This window comes from Monodon monoceros, unplaced genomic scaffold (genome assembly GCF_005190385.1).
Source record: "Monodon monoceros isolate NGI ecotype Baffin Bay Population unplaced genomic scaffold, NGI_Narwhal_1 Super_Scaffold_9, whole genome shotgun sequence".
NCBI lineage: Eukaryota > Metazoa > Chordata > Mammalia > Artiodactyla > Monodontidae > Monodon > Monodon monoceros.
In genome coordinates, this window is record NW_021703786.1 from 32,059,422 (window position 1) to 32,073,844 (window position 14,423).

Genomic DNA, 14,423 nt, shown 5'->3' on the forward strand with positions numbered 1-14,423 from the left:
CTCATAAAGTAAAAGCCTGACTTCTTATTTGGACAGAATGATAACACCAGGCCGAGAGGCTCAGTCGTATAGGCTCAGGGTGACCATTCTGATGCATACCCGCCATCTACCTGGGTTTGTGTTTCAAGGCTTTAGATGGCTGCTCTGGACCCTGGCCTCCTTGCAGGTAGTTTCTCTGATTGCAGGGGCAGGAGTGCTATAGAATTAGTCTTTCTGCCTTGAAATTATTTCTACAGATTCTTGGTCCCTTGGAATCGCTTCTCTAAGTAAATGTCAGCGTTTATGCAAAGACCCAGGAACATCACGTATTACAATAGTGGTAAAGTTGGGTTTAAAGCATTTCATTGCAAATCTTTGCTTGTTTTTATGAAAGAGGAGAAGGGAGGGGGGGGGCGTCACTGTCCATTAGTTGCGGCTGCTAAGAGGTCCTGAGCTGACCTTGCAGCTGACCTTTCCTTTGGTAACCTTGTGGGATTTTACTGAATGCATTTTTTTTTTTTTTTTTTTTTTTTTTGGGCATGTGGCATCTTAGTTCCCTGACCGGGGATTGAACCTACGCCGCCTGCAGTGGAAGCGCAGAGTCTTAACCACTGGACGGCCAGGAAAGTCCCTACGGCATGCGTTTTGTGTAACAAGTTTCCAGATAGTCTCATCTTACAATTGTACCTCTTTTTATTTTTGCTTGGATTTATCTATCATTATTTATTGAACATATCTTCTGGGCCACGGTGCTTTTGGGAATGAGGTGGCATGAGTTACATAGGCAGATAGAAGAAAAGCAGCACCATAACCACAGGTGGAGCTCTTAGTCATTCTAACTGTCAGGCAGCCCTTGCCTAGGGAGCCAGAAGAGGCAAGCTCATTCCTAAATATGGTATAATTGATACGTGAGACACTAAGAGTGAGGCTTTCATACAAACCTAGAGACAATGGCATCATTGCAAACACCCGAGTGTGTACTTCTTTGTACTCTGGAAATTGTGATCAGCCAATGAAATGGGCATCATCTCTTTTCTTATTGCTTGTATACAAGCCCATGTACAATTTCAGGGACAGAAAAACGTCACTGATGGTGTGAAGTGCCTGTCTGTAACAGTGCTTGAGGAGTAGCCCAGGGAATCCATGGATTAAGGTCGATGTTTAGTGTGTCTGTTGTGGGTGAGCAAGGTGGCATGGCCATACTTTTACTTTCTTTTTTGTTTTTTCCAAAAACATACGGCCATGTGAACATACTGCCAAAGCAAGAGAGATCCCTGAAGCTTAAACTTTATTGGCTTCAGGGTAAGTCCATTCCTGCGGGTACCATATTGAAATAAACGTCCACCTATACTATGCACATTTGAACTTTCTACTTGTGTACATGAACTCAGGAAACGTAGGTCATGACTATACAGGGACTAGATAGGAACAGGCAAGTATAAATGTAAGACCACGAGATTACATATTGGGCTTTAAACACACAAACACACAGATAGGGTTTTCTGTTTTTGTGGAAATTCAGCGTCTCCAAAGATCACCTCTCCAGGCTCTGACTTGTCTGCCTGCATTTAAACGTTCACTTTAAGGGGGAGGTAATCAGCTTAATACATTCTCATTCACTCAGACAAGCCGGACTCAAACACCATTCTCTGAAGTGGACTCGCGCTGAGCACTTCCATATTCTAGAAGCCAGGCGATGGGTGAGGGAGGGAAAGGGGGTGGGGTGCGGAGCACACAGCCGGTTGCAGAGCTTGGCGCTTTTTTTTTTTTTTCAGGCAGTTCAGATACTGGTCTGGAGGTCTCCATTGAGGAGGGTCCTCTGGGTCTCCGTGGTCTCATTCAGCCGGGATTTGTCCTGCTTACTGTCACTTCGTTCCCCGTCGTCTGTGCCGCTCACCTTGACCAAGCAGAGGACATTCTGGAAGCTCTTCTTGAAGTTGTCAGACAAGAAGGCGTACAGGATAGGGTTGGCACAGCTGTTAGCATAGGTGAGGGCCACCACGAAGTCAAACATGCCCTTAAGGGCTGGGGTGGGACTGATGGCCACGGACACCGAAGAGACATTGAAGATGTAGAAGGGGAGCCAGCAGAAAATGAAGACGGCCACCACAATGGACACCATCCGGGTGACCTTCTTCTCAGACTTTTTCCTCTTGGAGGAACCCACTCGGATTCCAGAGGACTTCACTTTGATGATAATGAACAGGTAGCAAAGACAGATGATGGTGAGGGGCACCAGGAACCCCAAGATGAAGGCGTAGATGATGAAGCCTGTGTACCACGCCCCGGATTCGCCTGGCCAGTTGATGGTGCAGCTGCTTCTCCCCCATTGGTTGCTCCGAAGGCCAGCATATATCATGATAGGCAAGATGACCAGCAGAGAGACCCCCCACACAGCCACGTTGATCATCTTGGCTGTCCGGGGTCTCCTCCACTTGGCCGACTTGATGGGGTGGACCACAGCCAGGTATCGGTCAACGCTCATGACTGTCAAGCAGAAGATGCTGGTGAACTGATTGATGCCATCCACAGTCATGACGACCCGGCAGATGGCCTTGCCAAAGGGCCAGTGGACCAGAGCCACCTGCATGGCCAGGAAGGGCAGACCCAGCATGAAGAGTTCGTCTGCGATGGCCAGGTTGAGGATGTAAACGTTGGTGATGGTCTTCATCTTGGCATAGCGGAGGATGACATAAATGACAAGCGTGTTGCCACACAACCCAATGATGCAGACCACAAAATATATGAAGGTGAGGACTGCATTGCTGGTCAGGTCATAGTATGGCTCTGTTTGGTTTGAAATGTTGGCTGTAGCCACGGAGCCACTGAGGTCGAATGGAGAGGAAAGCCAAGGTTGGGTCCCATTGAGTAGTTCGTATGCCAGATCCATGGCTGCCTGACAGCTTAGGCTAGTTCCAACCAGCCAGAGATCTTGTTCTCCCCTTCACGGGTCCTGGAGGCAAAGGATCCACTGTGACATCTGCAAGGAAAAAAGGAAAATTGATTCATCAGAGGCTACTTAAGTTCTCACCAGCTTTCCGTGTTTCTGGTTTGCCTTGTCAGATGCTCTTCAATTGGAAAGTGTGTTATCTTTCACATCAACCTGAGCCTACCAGCCCATTCTCATCAGCGTGCAGGCTTTTTGAGTTGTTTGTCCACTGAGGGGAAAGGGTTTGAGTTAGGTCATCAGAGTTTATCTTGTCACCTTTGGTGATGCACACATGGGAGTTGGCGGTGGCTGCAACACAGCGATTCCTAAGAAGCTAACTGGTCCGGACCTCTCCAAGCTCTGTAAAAAGGCAGAGCTTGGAGAGGTCTGACCTCAGAGGAGTCTGACGCCGGCATTCCTGGCCTTTTCCCCTTGGGGAAATCTGTGTTGGCTTGTTGACTGCTTTGGAGTCTTTCCATTCTGAAAAATCCCATCGTGGAAAAATCCCAGACTTTAGAGGTGAAAAAAACCTAGGGTTCACCCATGGAGCCCACGTGACCCCACGCCAGGCACTTAACCGCTCTGACTCTCATTTGTTACAGTGGAGGTGTCATGAAGGCCAAGTGATGTGGTGGAGGTGAAAATGCCCAGCACTGTGCTGGCTTCATCAATCAGAACTCTAAAAAATTTTATCTTTTCTCCCTTTTTCATCTACCATTTTACTTATTTCTAATTTATTGAAAGCTGCCTACACGAGGAACCAATTTATAGTCTTAAATATTAAAAATAAAGATCTGGCTTGCTTTTATTTTTCAAATGTATGCTGTAGTTGATTTTTGTTTCTTCCGTTTTTGTCTCTCGTTACTCCGTGCTTGACCTCCTCATGCCTCGGAGAGTCCTTGCCCAAGTCCCTCGGCAGGATGCTCATCTTTTCACACCTCAGAGAATCTGCCTGTGATCCCCTGATTACGCATAAAAACAGGAACCGGTGTGAGGGAGGAAGGCTCATTCACAGAAGTGAGTTCCAAACACGGATGTCGCTCGTTCACATCCGCTGTCCCCCTGACCTTGCCGACCATCCTATGAGGTGGGGATAATTATCCCCATTTTACAGATGAGGAAACTGAGGCTTAGAGAGTTTAGGGAACTTGTTCCCATTCCCTTGTACATCATTGGTGGAGCTGGGATTTGAACACAGGACACCCAGGTCTTCCGCACTTTTCGCAGCATCACAGCTGCTGCTCAGTGGACTGGAAAACTAGTGGCTGATAACCGGGCTTTGGTTTGAAGCAGCTGACTCCTGTTTTACCTCCATGCTGAGAAAGTAATTGTAACACTGTTGGCTTGGCCTAAGATATAGAACAATAGCTCATCACATGATTAAATGATTTATCTACGGTCATTCAGAAAACATCACTGGGGGGCTTTTTTGTTCTGGATACCAGGGGTACAGGAATGAACAAGATATGGAGGTGACAACTTAGAAGGGGAGACAGGAAGGATGCCAAATCTTACAGGGTGTGAGTTGCATGGAGATATGAACAAAGGATCTAAGAATGCCTTTCTCTGCTGGGGGATTCAGAGGAGGCTTCACATGAGGAATGTTTGAGCTGGGTCTTGAATACATGAAGCATGAAGCCAGGAGGGCAGGTAAGATGTCATTCTGGGAAGAGGGAGGCTGGAAAAGGGGTGATGTGCTGAGCTCATAGTGGGAATAGTTCATTTGGTGGACACATCTCCTCTGAGCAGGGCGCTTTTCCTGGTGCCTGAGTGAAGACTGGAGACAGCTCCTTTCTGCTTGGAGAGACTGCCGATGAGTTATCAGGGATTTAGCCAGCAACGAATGCCTCAGGATGCTTGCCCACCTCTGCCTCCGGTTCATTCTGCACCACCAGGCGCATTGCTCATCCTTTCTGTGCTGATTTCCCCACTACACAACTGCCTGTAGAGTGGGGTCTGGGCTTTGCGGCTGATCTTTCTGCAGGGTGCTTTGGCGACCCCGGATTCAATGTCTGCTCAGGGTGAAGAGCATAAACTGGCAGCTGTTAAAAACAGAAGCTGTGAAGAAACCCTCTTTGGCATCCCTGGGTTAACACAGGTTGTTTCCAATATCATTTCTACCTGTTTTGCTAGTTACTTAAATTCTTCTGACCCAGGATCTTATTTAAGGCGCCTGCATTGGAGTATACATTCATCACTAGCATTTCCAGGGTCCCATCTATGTGATGTGCAAGGTCACACTCCTATGTCTGGGTGAAACTGAAGACCTCTGGGCTGCAGAAGCCCTGTGTAGCGCTTTGGGGATAGGGGTGGTGATGCAGGCAGGTGAGGGTGGGTTGGTTGAATGCTGACCTCCAGCCCTGACTGCCTTTTCCGCTAGAGTCTCACGCAATGGGATGGAATTGCATAGGGTCATTTTTTTTTTTTTTTGAAATTAGGCTGAGAAGCTGCATTCTCCACTTTTGAGAGAGGTAGCAACAGACAGAGTTCAGAGCTTGGTGAAGGTGGCAGAGATGGTAAGCTGGGGAACCAGTCCGGAGTGAGAAGCCTCCTCCAAAGAAGAAATGAGTTTGAATCACAGTGAATCTTATTGCATCAACAGCGAAGTCAGCTGCCTAAGGTCTCTGAGTGACTTTGCTTCATTTGTGTCTCACTGGAGTCCAATGCCAGGCATCATTAGTTGCTGGATTGTGGTTAAATGCACCAGGAAGTTTGGTTTTTCTGCTTTATTTTTTCCAGCCTAAGAATTGTTAGATACTGGAAATGCCTGGTTGTTGGTTTCCTCTGAGACTGACTCCAGCTCTGTTGGAGAGGAGGGTGAGAATGGTCTAGAGCATCCCCTTCCCTCCCAGAGGGGCTGTGGTTCCCAGCCTAAGAATGTTGGGATGGGGACCACGCATCCGGGGTGGTCCTAAATCCTGCTCAGCTTCAGTTTTTCCCTTCTCCCCAGCATCTTTCCCTCCATTCAGGCCCCACCCCACTTCCCTCGGGCCTTCTAAACCCCAGTGGGTGCACCGGACGGCTGAAGCGTGAGCCCCACAGGTGGGGGGAGACTCAATAGCCAGGTGCCGGCCACCGAGGTGCTGGTGCGCCTAGGAAAAGCCGAGGCAGCGCTGGCTGAAGGGCAGTGGGGAGAGGTGAGACTCCGGACCGCCCAGCTGGCTCTCCAGGCGGGCACAGAAAATCCTCCTTTGCGCCATCCACCTCGCTCGCCATCAGACCCAAGGGTTTCCTGAAGGATTCCCTTCTATTTCCAGGAGGAGGAGATTAAAGATTGTCCTGCCAGCACCCTTGTCTCTGAAGGCAGAGAGAGGCCGGGGTTATCAGGCACAGCTGGGAGCGGGCGACAGCCGCTTGGGGATTTGGCCGGCGGCTCGCGGGCGCAGGCCAGTCAGAGATTCGGTCTCTCCACACCTAGGCATCCTGTTCTCTCCGCCCGGGCGCTGGGGAGCAGACCCTGCACCGCTCGGGATCCGTGTCCCAGGCCCGGCGAGGAAGAACAAGGGAGGAACCCCTTTCCTGCTCCGCCGCTTCCCGCTCACAGGCTCGGATCCCGGGTGCGCGCCCGCAGGAGCCCCGGCGGTGTCCCCCGCCCCGGCCTCGCTCTCCTCGCGTCCCGGCTCTTTTGCGGGCGAATGGGAGAGAAACTGTCGCCGTCGAAGCTGTCATCTGGACACTCGGCTGGGGGACCAGGACCGCACAAGGGCGCACGCCACGCACACCAGCATGCAGCTGTGCGGACACGTCCGTTCCAGCACACACGACCCACGGCGCCCCACTCACGCCGCGACACCCGCTGTCGTTCATTCCCACCAAAATCACCCCCAAAAACACGAGGGTGGAGAACCACGCACCGGGACCTACAGTCGGGCACACCGACGCGCGCACCCCCATGCAGCGCAGACGCACCCAGGTGCTCAAGTGCTTGTCTCTCTCTCTCTCTCTCTCTCTCTCTCTCTCTCATACACACACACACACACACACACACACACACACACACACACACACAGAGCTCACCTTTGCTTTTCCGCTGCAATCCGCCAACTCGGCTCGCCGGCACCCAGCGGCCGTCCCCAACCCAGCCGGGTGCGCAGCCGCTTGGCCGGCGCTCGGCGTCCAGAGCTGCCCGCTCCGCTCGCGAGTCGCACCGCCGAGAGCTCGCTGGGCCCACAGATCCCAGGCGCCGAGCCGCGGACTGAGGCTCCGGGCGCGAGTGACGGACCGCGCGCGCGGGTGGCTGCGCCGCCTGGACTGGCCGTGCCGAGCGCGGGCCCCTCGGCTCATTTCCCCACGCCCCCCCACTACGTCACGGCAGCTCGCTCCGCCCTCCCGGTCCTGTGGGCGGACAGGGGTGAGCCGCACCGAGAATCCGGCGGGGGTCTCCGGGCGGAGGTCGTGGGCGCCCGGGGTAGAAGGGGACGCGCGTGCGGGGCGCGAAGGGTCGAGCGATTTCGGCCTCCCCAAGACCGGTGGCAGGGACACGCGCTGTCTTCCGTCCGCTTTCACAGAGTCTGTTCTGTTTCACCCAGCCTATTCCAGGCAGCTGGAGTGGCGCCCGGCGACCCAGACTCGCTCCGCGACCTCTGCCATCTCTGCATTCGGACAAGTTTGCAAAGCAGTGGGTCATCCCCGGGCGCAGGGCCAGGGGATGGAGCGGGAGAAAACGGGTCCGGGGAAGGCCCTTCTCCATGCGGTGACCAACGCCCCTCCGCACAGGGTGTGAGCCCGCACTCGGGTTCCAAAATTCGGGTGTGGGAGCAGTCAGAGGCCCAGCAAGGGAGCGTCTCATCCCAGCCCTCCCAGCTTTCCACAGCTTGGAGACGCAGTGGCCGTGCAGCCCGTCCCCTACCTTAACCTTGACCGTGGGCACCTGCTGGTCGGACTCTGCACAGCCTCTCCTCTTCCCTGCTGTGAGGGAGCAAATGCATACAAACGTGCATGAAGTAGGTGCTGTGTCCCGTACAGGTAGAGCTATTTATTTTTTGACTGTGATGATTCAGCTTCTGTTCCAAGTTTAATGTCATAATTGGTCCCGCAGCCTCTCCTTCCTCACCCTCCTCCAAGTACACACACGCACACACACACACACACACACACACACACTCACCATCCTGAGTACAGTATTAGAAGACGGGAAAACAGAAAGCAAATGCCAACTATAGTTTTTTTCTGTGGGCTGAGCTGGCTCTGACTGTGCTATTATCTGATTTGCAATTCACCAGTGAAAGTTACAGTCCAGAGGCTGGTTAGCAGGTACGGTGAGCCCTAGAGATGGGTGAGTGACCTGGGAAGTTGGAACCACCAGGTAAGGTAGCAATCAACTGCTAGTTTTTATCTGGGCAAGTCTGTGTCTTGGGGTACCCACTGCGAGGGTGGAAATCAAGGGTTATCATTGGATGTGTCTCTTTCTGAGATGTCAGTCCTAATGGGGCTTGGATCGTTATCCGGGTAGCTCAACAGAATAGGGGTGCCCCTGCTCACCACCAGCTGGAAGAAGGAGGGGTGGTCATAGTACCAGGAGACAGAGTGGAATTGAGCTCAAGAGAAGCCTGCATGCTTGGGGTGGGGGGGGTCGGGGGGGACAGAGCTGCTGCAGTAGTACCTGTTGCAACTTCTAGTTTAAAACCAATGACCCAGGGCTTCCCTGGTGGCACAGTGGTTAAGAATCCGCCTGCCAATGCAGGGGACACGGGTTTGGGCCCTTGTCTGGGAAGATCCCACATGCCGCGGAGCAACTAAGCCTGTGCGCCACAACTGCTGAGCCTGCGCTCTAGAGCCTGCGAGCCACAACTACTGAGCCCACGTGCCACAACTACTGAGCCTGTGCGCCACAACTACTGAAGCCTGTGGGCCTAGAACCCGTGCTCCGCAACAAGAGAAGCCACCACAATGAGAAGCCCGCGCACCGCAACGAAGAGTAGCCCCTGCTCGCCGCAACTAGAGAAAGCCCACGCGCAGCAACGAAGACCCAACGCAGCCAAAAATAAATAAACAAAAAATAAATACATTTTTAAAAAAATTAAAAAAAAAAAACAAAAACGAATGACCCAACTGGTTTCCAGGAAAAGAGGAAGAAAAGGAAGATCCAGGAAATGCCTATTCCGGTCTCAAATTCCTTTCCCGGGAACCATGTTATCTTTTCAAAGGTCTTGAGCTGTTGGTGCCAAACTCCTGTGTTGTTTTTTTTGAAAAAGAATCGGTTTTCTAACCTATACAATAAATGAACCAGTGGCTCTCAATGACCCTCTTCCCGTCCCCTCCCAACCCTCAGGGTAACCCTGACGGAACAATGCTTTTGTTTTAGTTTTATATAAGTACTACCAGCAAAAGCAGACTGCCCCTGATGGATCGGCTGAATAACCATCTCCCTTCAAGGCAGCTAGCTGGGGCGATTAGTAGTCGTCTTGGTTGCAACCTCAGGGGTTTCCCAGGTGAAATTCAAAACTGCCTCCCCTGGACACGGAGGGCAAGAAGAGACGGAAGAAAGGTAGTCACTGAAGATTGGTGGGTGGCAGTTTTAAGAAGCAAGAAAGTCACACATGAGGCTTTTCTTGGGTGCTGCAAAATGCATAGATCTCTGCGCCCGCCCTCCAGAATCTTAGGCATTTATATAAAGGCCTTAAGGGGGTTCAGTCGTGTATTCAGTCCGGATGGTCTCGACAACACATTGCTCTGAAGGCTTTGAGATGGTTCCTAGCAAGGGAATGTACATTCCAAGGACAGGGGAGGGGGCACCGAGCCTCAGATTGCCCTGGTCCGGCTCTCAGGTCAACCGGCTGTCATGTCTTCTCCAAGACCTCCTCCAACAATGCTCTTTATCTCAGATGATCTGATCCAGTGAAATCCCCCTTCGCTGTCCTTTCCTGGTGAAGCTTCCTCTCCCCCGCCTCCCCATAAGGCAGGTGGGGTGAGTCCAGCCTGGAAAAAGTACTGGCCTGATCCATCCACCTCAGGCACGCCTGTCTCCTCTCCACCGCAGGGCTGGGTGAGTGGGGTCTGAACAACCTTGACCTTGACAGCAGAAACTGTGTAATCTAGAACAATTGTTGATTTTGTCCGGACAAGGGAGGCTTCCTTCTCCCGGCTTTGAATGACTTGAGAGAGCTGTTTGATTTTGCTGCCACCTGCACTTGGCGGCTACCCTCAGGGTTCCGGTCCCTCTTTGAGTCCTGATGGCTATTCTTCCGACTTCCCCTCCATCTGCCAAATGAAGTCTGCACCGTCACCGGTGGGGCTGCCTCCCCTTCCTCTGCAGTTTGCTGAGTAACTAAGTAACCAGACCTTGAGCCAGAAAAATAGAAGTGTTGGAGAGGAGATAACCTCCACCCTCGCTTGTTTGATATCTTTGAAGCAATTAAATAGTACCTTTCCCTCGTTCAGCACTTAGCAGAAAGACAATAGACAGCAGGAAATTAAGAACAGGGTCAGAACCAAGGACAGGGCCAGTGCTCTGCCTGTAACATGGGGAGATGCTGCCGAGTTCAACCTTCTGTGAGAAGTTCACAGCCCAGGGGCTCTGATGTGAATACAGAAGTCCCAAGTAGGTCATTGTGTCTCTTAGCGGTGTAATAAATTAAATGGGGGAGGGATCGTGACCCTGCAGTCAGTTTAGTGGAAGGAAGTCTTGCAGTTAAGCCTAGAGGAAAGCCGGAGAGCCCTGGGAGGAGGCTTGGACCCGGCTGGGAGAGGTGGATGCCCATCCAAACATCCAGGGTGGTTTTTACTGTCTCCATGGGAATGCCAAGGCGGAGGCTCGTCACGTCTATAGGTGTGGGAAGGGCAGCGCTCCTGGGGTGGAGAACATACAGATGTACAGAGGAAGGGACGGTCCCCTGCGTGTTGCTCATGTTACAGGGACTTCCTGGGATACTCCTGTTTTCAGCTGTTCTGTCCCTTGTCACCCACAAACCATGTGCCTCTTACCAAAATTGAGATGTCAGCTTCCACATTCCGTCTCCGAGGCTGCATCTTGTAACCAGTGGCACGAAAAACCCTTTCTGACATCATGGGTCCTGATGGTTAGTTTGGAAAATATGACATGTGGTCACCAGAACTCTTCTAAAACTCTGACCTTTTGGCATGGTGGGTTGAACAGTCTCTTTAGATACAGAAGGGGTTAACGTGGGCCCTTTCATCCCCTCTCAATTCCCCAGCCCTTGACAGGTAGGAGTTTGGCTAGACACTCAACCATTTTTCTCTATGAGATTCCTCAATCCATAGGGAATGCAGTGGCTGAGTGAGTGAGCAGATGTCAGAACCTCTCTGAAAACCACCCCTAATAAGTCTAGAATCAGGGATCATGGTTAGAGTACAGTATGGTTTAGATAGTGTTCCTTTTTCTCTGCCCTCCCCCACTGGGGCAGAACTGCACATCAACATAGAATCCTGGATCGAGAAGTGACCTTAGATTAGAAGTGCTCAAGTGTATAGCCCATGTTCCATCATTATACAGGTAAATAGATACCAGGCTCAGAGAGGCCCGGTGACTTGCCCAAGGTCACCCAGCTAGAGAGTGGCAAAGTCATGCCGAATCAGCTCTTCTGGATCCCAGGCGCCTGCCCCTCCCGTGGGGACACGACCCTGCACGATGAGTATGGGAAAGCTGGAGGAGGGGGTTCCCAGCTCTTCCCACCCTCCAGCCCAGCACTTTCTTCCATCCATATCCTTTTCCTGATAACCAAATCCCTGTAGTTCTCACCCTGGCCTAGATCCTTTCTTTCAGCCCCTTGGCGACATAGTTGGAAAACACGAGGCCATCCCCCCTCTGGGTTTTTTCCCAGCACGTGCTTCCTATTGCACAGATTCTGCCAGATGCTCTGTAGGAAAAGAGCAGGAGTCTGGGAAGCGCTGCATGTCCGCTTCTCTTAAAGATCCCTCCTCCCCGCCCCCGTGCTTATTAATAACACTCACGGGTAATGTTTATTAAGTACCCATTATGTGCATGGTGGGGACTGAGCATTCCACACCATCATTTCATTTAATCTTCTCAACCTTTGAGGTCCATACCATTATTATTATTAATATTGTTATTCTGAGAAATCTTTTCATGAAGAAACCTATTTATCTTCAGCCCAGTGTTCTCCCAGTTCATTTCGCCGTGGAGACTCTTCCCTGTGAATAATTTTGAACACTTGTTGAGTGTTTACTGTGTGCCAGGCACTGTAGTGGACACTTTATGTTAACTCATGTAATCTTGCTGAAACCCTAGGAAGGCTGTCACCATTATGACTCTCCCCATTTGTGAATGAAGCAACCAAGGCACAGAGAGGTTAAGTACTCCGCTCAAGGCCACACAGCGACCAGTGCCTGAAGCAGGATTATGCAGAGCAGCTTGGTGGAGAAGGGGGTCCTTCCTTCCTCCAGTCACACCCGGAGGCTGATTGAGGTGGAGGAGGAACTATGAATACCTTAATTGTTTTAAATTCTTCTCCCTTCCATTTATCCCCTAATCTCAGGGTGTTTGTTGATGAGTTCTGGATTGTTTCCAAGTTCTCCGAGGCCCAGACAACCATCCAGTCTTTTCTAGGACCCTTTTTCCTCCCCCTTCCAGGTCGAGCCAGGTAACACGTGTCTGGTGCTCTCCTGCTGTGTGACCTGTCCCCTCCCACCTCCATGCTGAATTGCCTAATTAGCTTGTTCTCTGGGCAGGCCTTTTCCTGGGAAAGAAAGAGCTGCCTTTAGGGTCAGATTTATAGATTCAGGGAAGCCAGCTGGCCCTCGGAGAGCAGCTAGTACAGGGCTTCACGACCAGGTGGCACAGCAGAATCACCTGGGGAGTTTTAAAAACTAAACATGCCCTAGATCCATCCTTAGCGATTCTGATATAATGGACCTGGGACGGAGACCAGATAATTTGTTTTAAAGTTCCCCAGATGACTTTAATGTTAACTAGAGCAGAGAACCTTCGCTAGTTAAACCTTCTCATTTTAAACAGTTTTTTTTTTTCTGTAAATGTATTTATTTTTGGCTGTGTTGGGTCTTCATTGTTGTGTACGGGCTGTCTCTAGTTGCGGCGAGCGGGGCCTACTCTTCGTTGTGGTGTGCGGGCTTCTCATTGCGGTGGCTTCTCTTATTGCGGAGCACGGGCTCTAGGCGTGCAGGCTTCAGTAATTGTGGCTCGTTGGCTCTAGAGTGCAGGCTCAGTAGTTGTGGCTCACGGGCTTAGTTGCTCCGCGGCATGTGGGATCTTCCCGGACCAGGGCTTGAACCCGTGTCCCCTGCATTAGCAGGCGGATTCTTAACCACTGCGCCACCAGGGAAGTCCAACCTTCTCATTTTAGTGGTGCAGGAACTTTGGATCAGGGAGGGGAAAAGTCTGTCCTGGGTCAGACAGCAAGCAGCTCATCTCTTTACCGGGGCCGCTGTGGACTCACAATGCAGTCCACAATTCCAGGAATCCTGTGTCACTGGTAGAGGGGGTGCTGGGCAGGATTGGTGCAGGCGTGGGGCCTGGGAGCATCTGCTTTACAGGCAGATGGAACCAGAGTTTTTCCCTCATAAGGAAAAGTGCCACTGAGTAATGAACACCCTCGTTTCGTCGAGGGGTACCCGGGTGACATGGGGGCGGTGGCACCTTGGTGCCCTTTGGCAGGTACTCATTACTGATGCTCTGTCTCTTGTAGGCATGGGTATTTCACAGCTTCTGAGAGGTGGGCCATGATCCCACAAATGGGCTAGAACCAGTAAATGGGTCTCCGTGGTTTTGTTTGTGTTTAGGTCAAGGAAGATCAGAGCCAGATTTCATCCTGGCCAAGTTAGAGAATCACTGAGCTGGGTCAGCCTCCTGTTTCTGGCATGTTCGCTCCTGGCGTCTGTGCTCCCCTGTCACCAGCAGCCAGGGACCTGTGTGAGGAATCCCACTGTGTCCTTTTCCCACAGCTAACTCCTTCTGACTGTGACATCCCCCTTGTCCTTTTTTTCCTGTGTTAGTTAGCTCACCCTTCATAGGACATAGAATATTTACATTTTAAAGGGCTTTGAGGGAGGCACAAGCCCACAGGAGAGGATCTCCAAGTGGAGATGCCGGCCTGATGTTGGCAGAGGGGTCTTCATTACGAGAGGAGAGGCATCTGTCTCTGATGGCAGAGCACATACGTATCTGGCTGTCTTAGGATCAGGAATTTCAGATGCCCGAGGGCCTCCATCCCCCACGAAGCAAAAGCCGGGAGTTAATTCAGTAACTGCAGTTGCTAGATTTAAATGCTCTTTCCAAAGAGGCTGCAGTTCCTCTGCTGGCCCCAGGGTGGCGTGAGCACACAGAACTCACCGCCCCAGCAGGCCTCTGCCAGCTTGGGCCCCAGGGCTGGCAGGATGGGGGCCCCAGCCCCATCCCTTGGCTGTTCTTTTCTCTCTTTCCTCCCCTCCCCACCTTCCTGCCAGTCGGGTTTGGGCTGCAGCCCTGGTAGAATGAAAACAAGATCACAGTGTCTGGAACCCAGATTTGCTGCAGATCCTGAAATCCTCTGGATAAGCAGCCCCCCCCCCCCCCCCCCCCCCCCCCCCCCCCCCCCCCCCC

At 51.8% G+C, this 14,423-nt stretch overlaps 2 protein-coding genes across 2 annotated transcripts in view; one reads left to right on the forward strand and one right to left on the reverse strand.

The window, feature by feature from the left end:
• SLC39A11 (solute carrier family 39 member 11) overlaps positions 1–14,423 on the forward strand; it is a 431,705-nt gene that overhangs the window by 21,564 nt on the left and 395,718 nt on the right. The gene's annotated exons all lie outside the window — the stretch shown is intronic.
• Positions 1,207–7,160, reverse strand: SSTR2 (somatostatin receptor 2). The gene is made up of 2 exons (XM_029210788.1): positions 6,926–7,160; positions 1,207–2,959 (listed from the first exon to the last, which is right to left on the reverse strand). Exon 2 carries the CDS (start codon positions 2,867–2,869, stop codon positions 1,760–1,762), a length of 1,110 nt encoding a protein of 369 aa, XP_029066621.1. The 5' UTR covers positions 2,870–2,959; positions 6,926–7,160; the 3' UTR covers positions 1,207–1,759.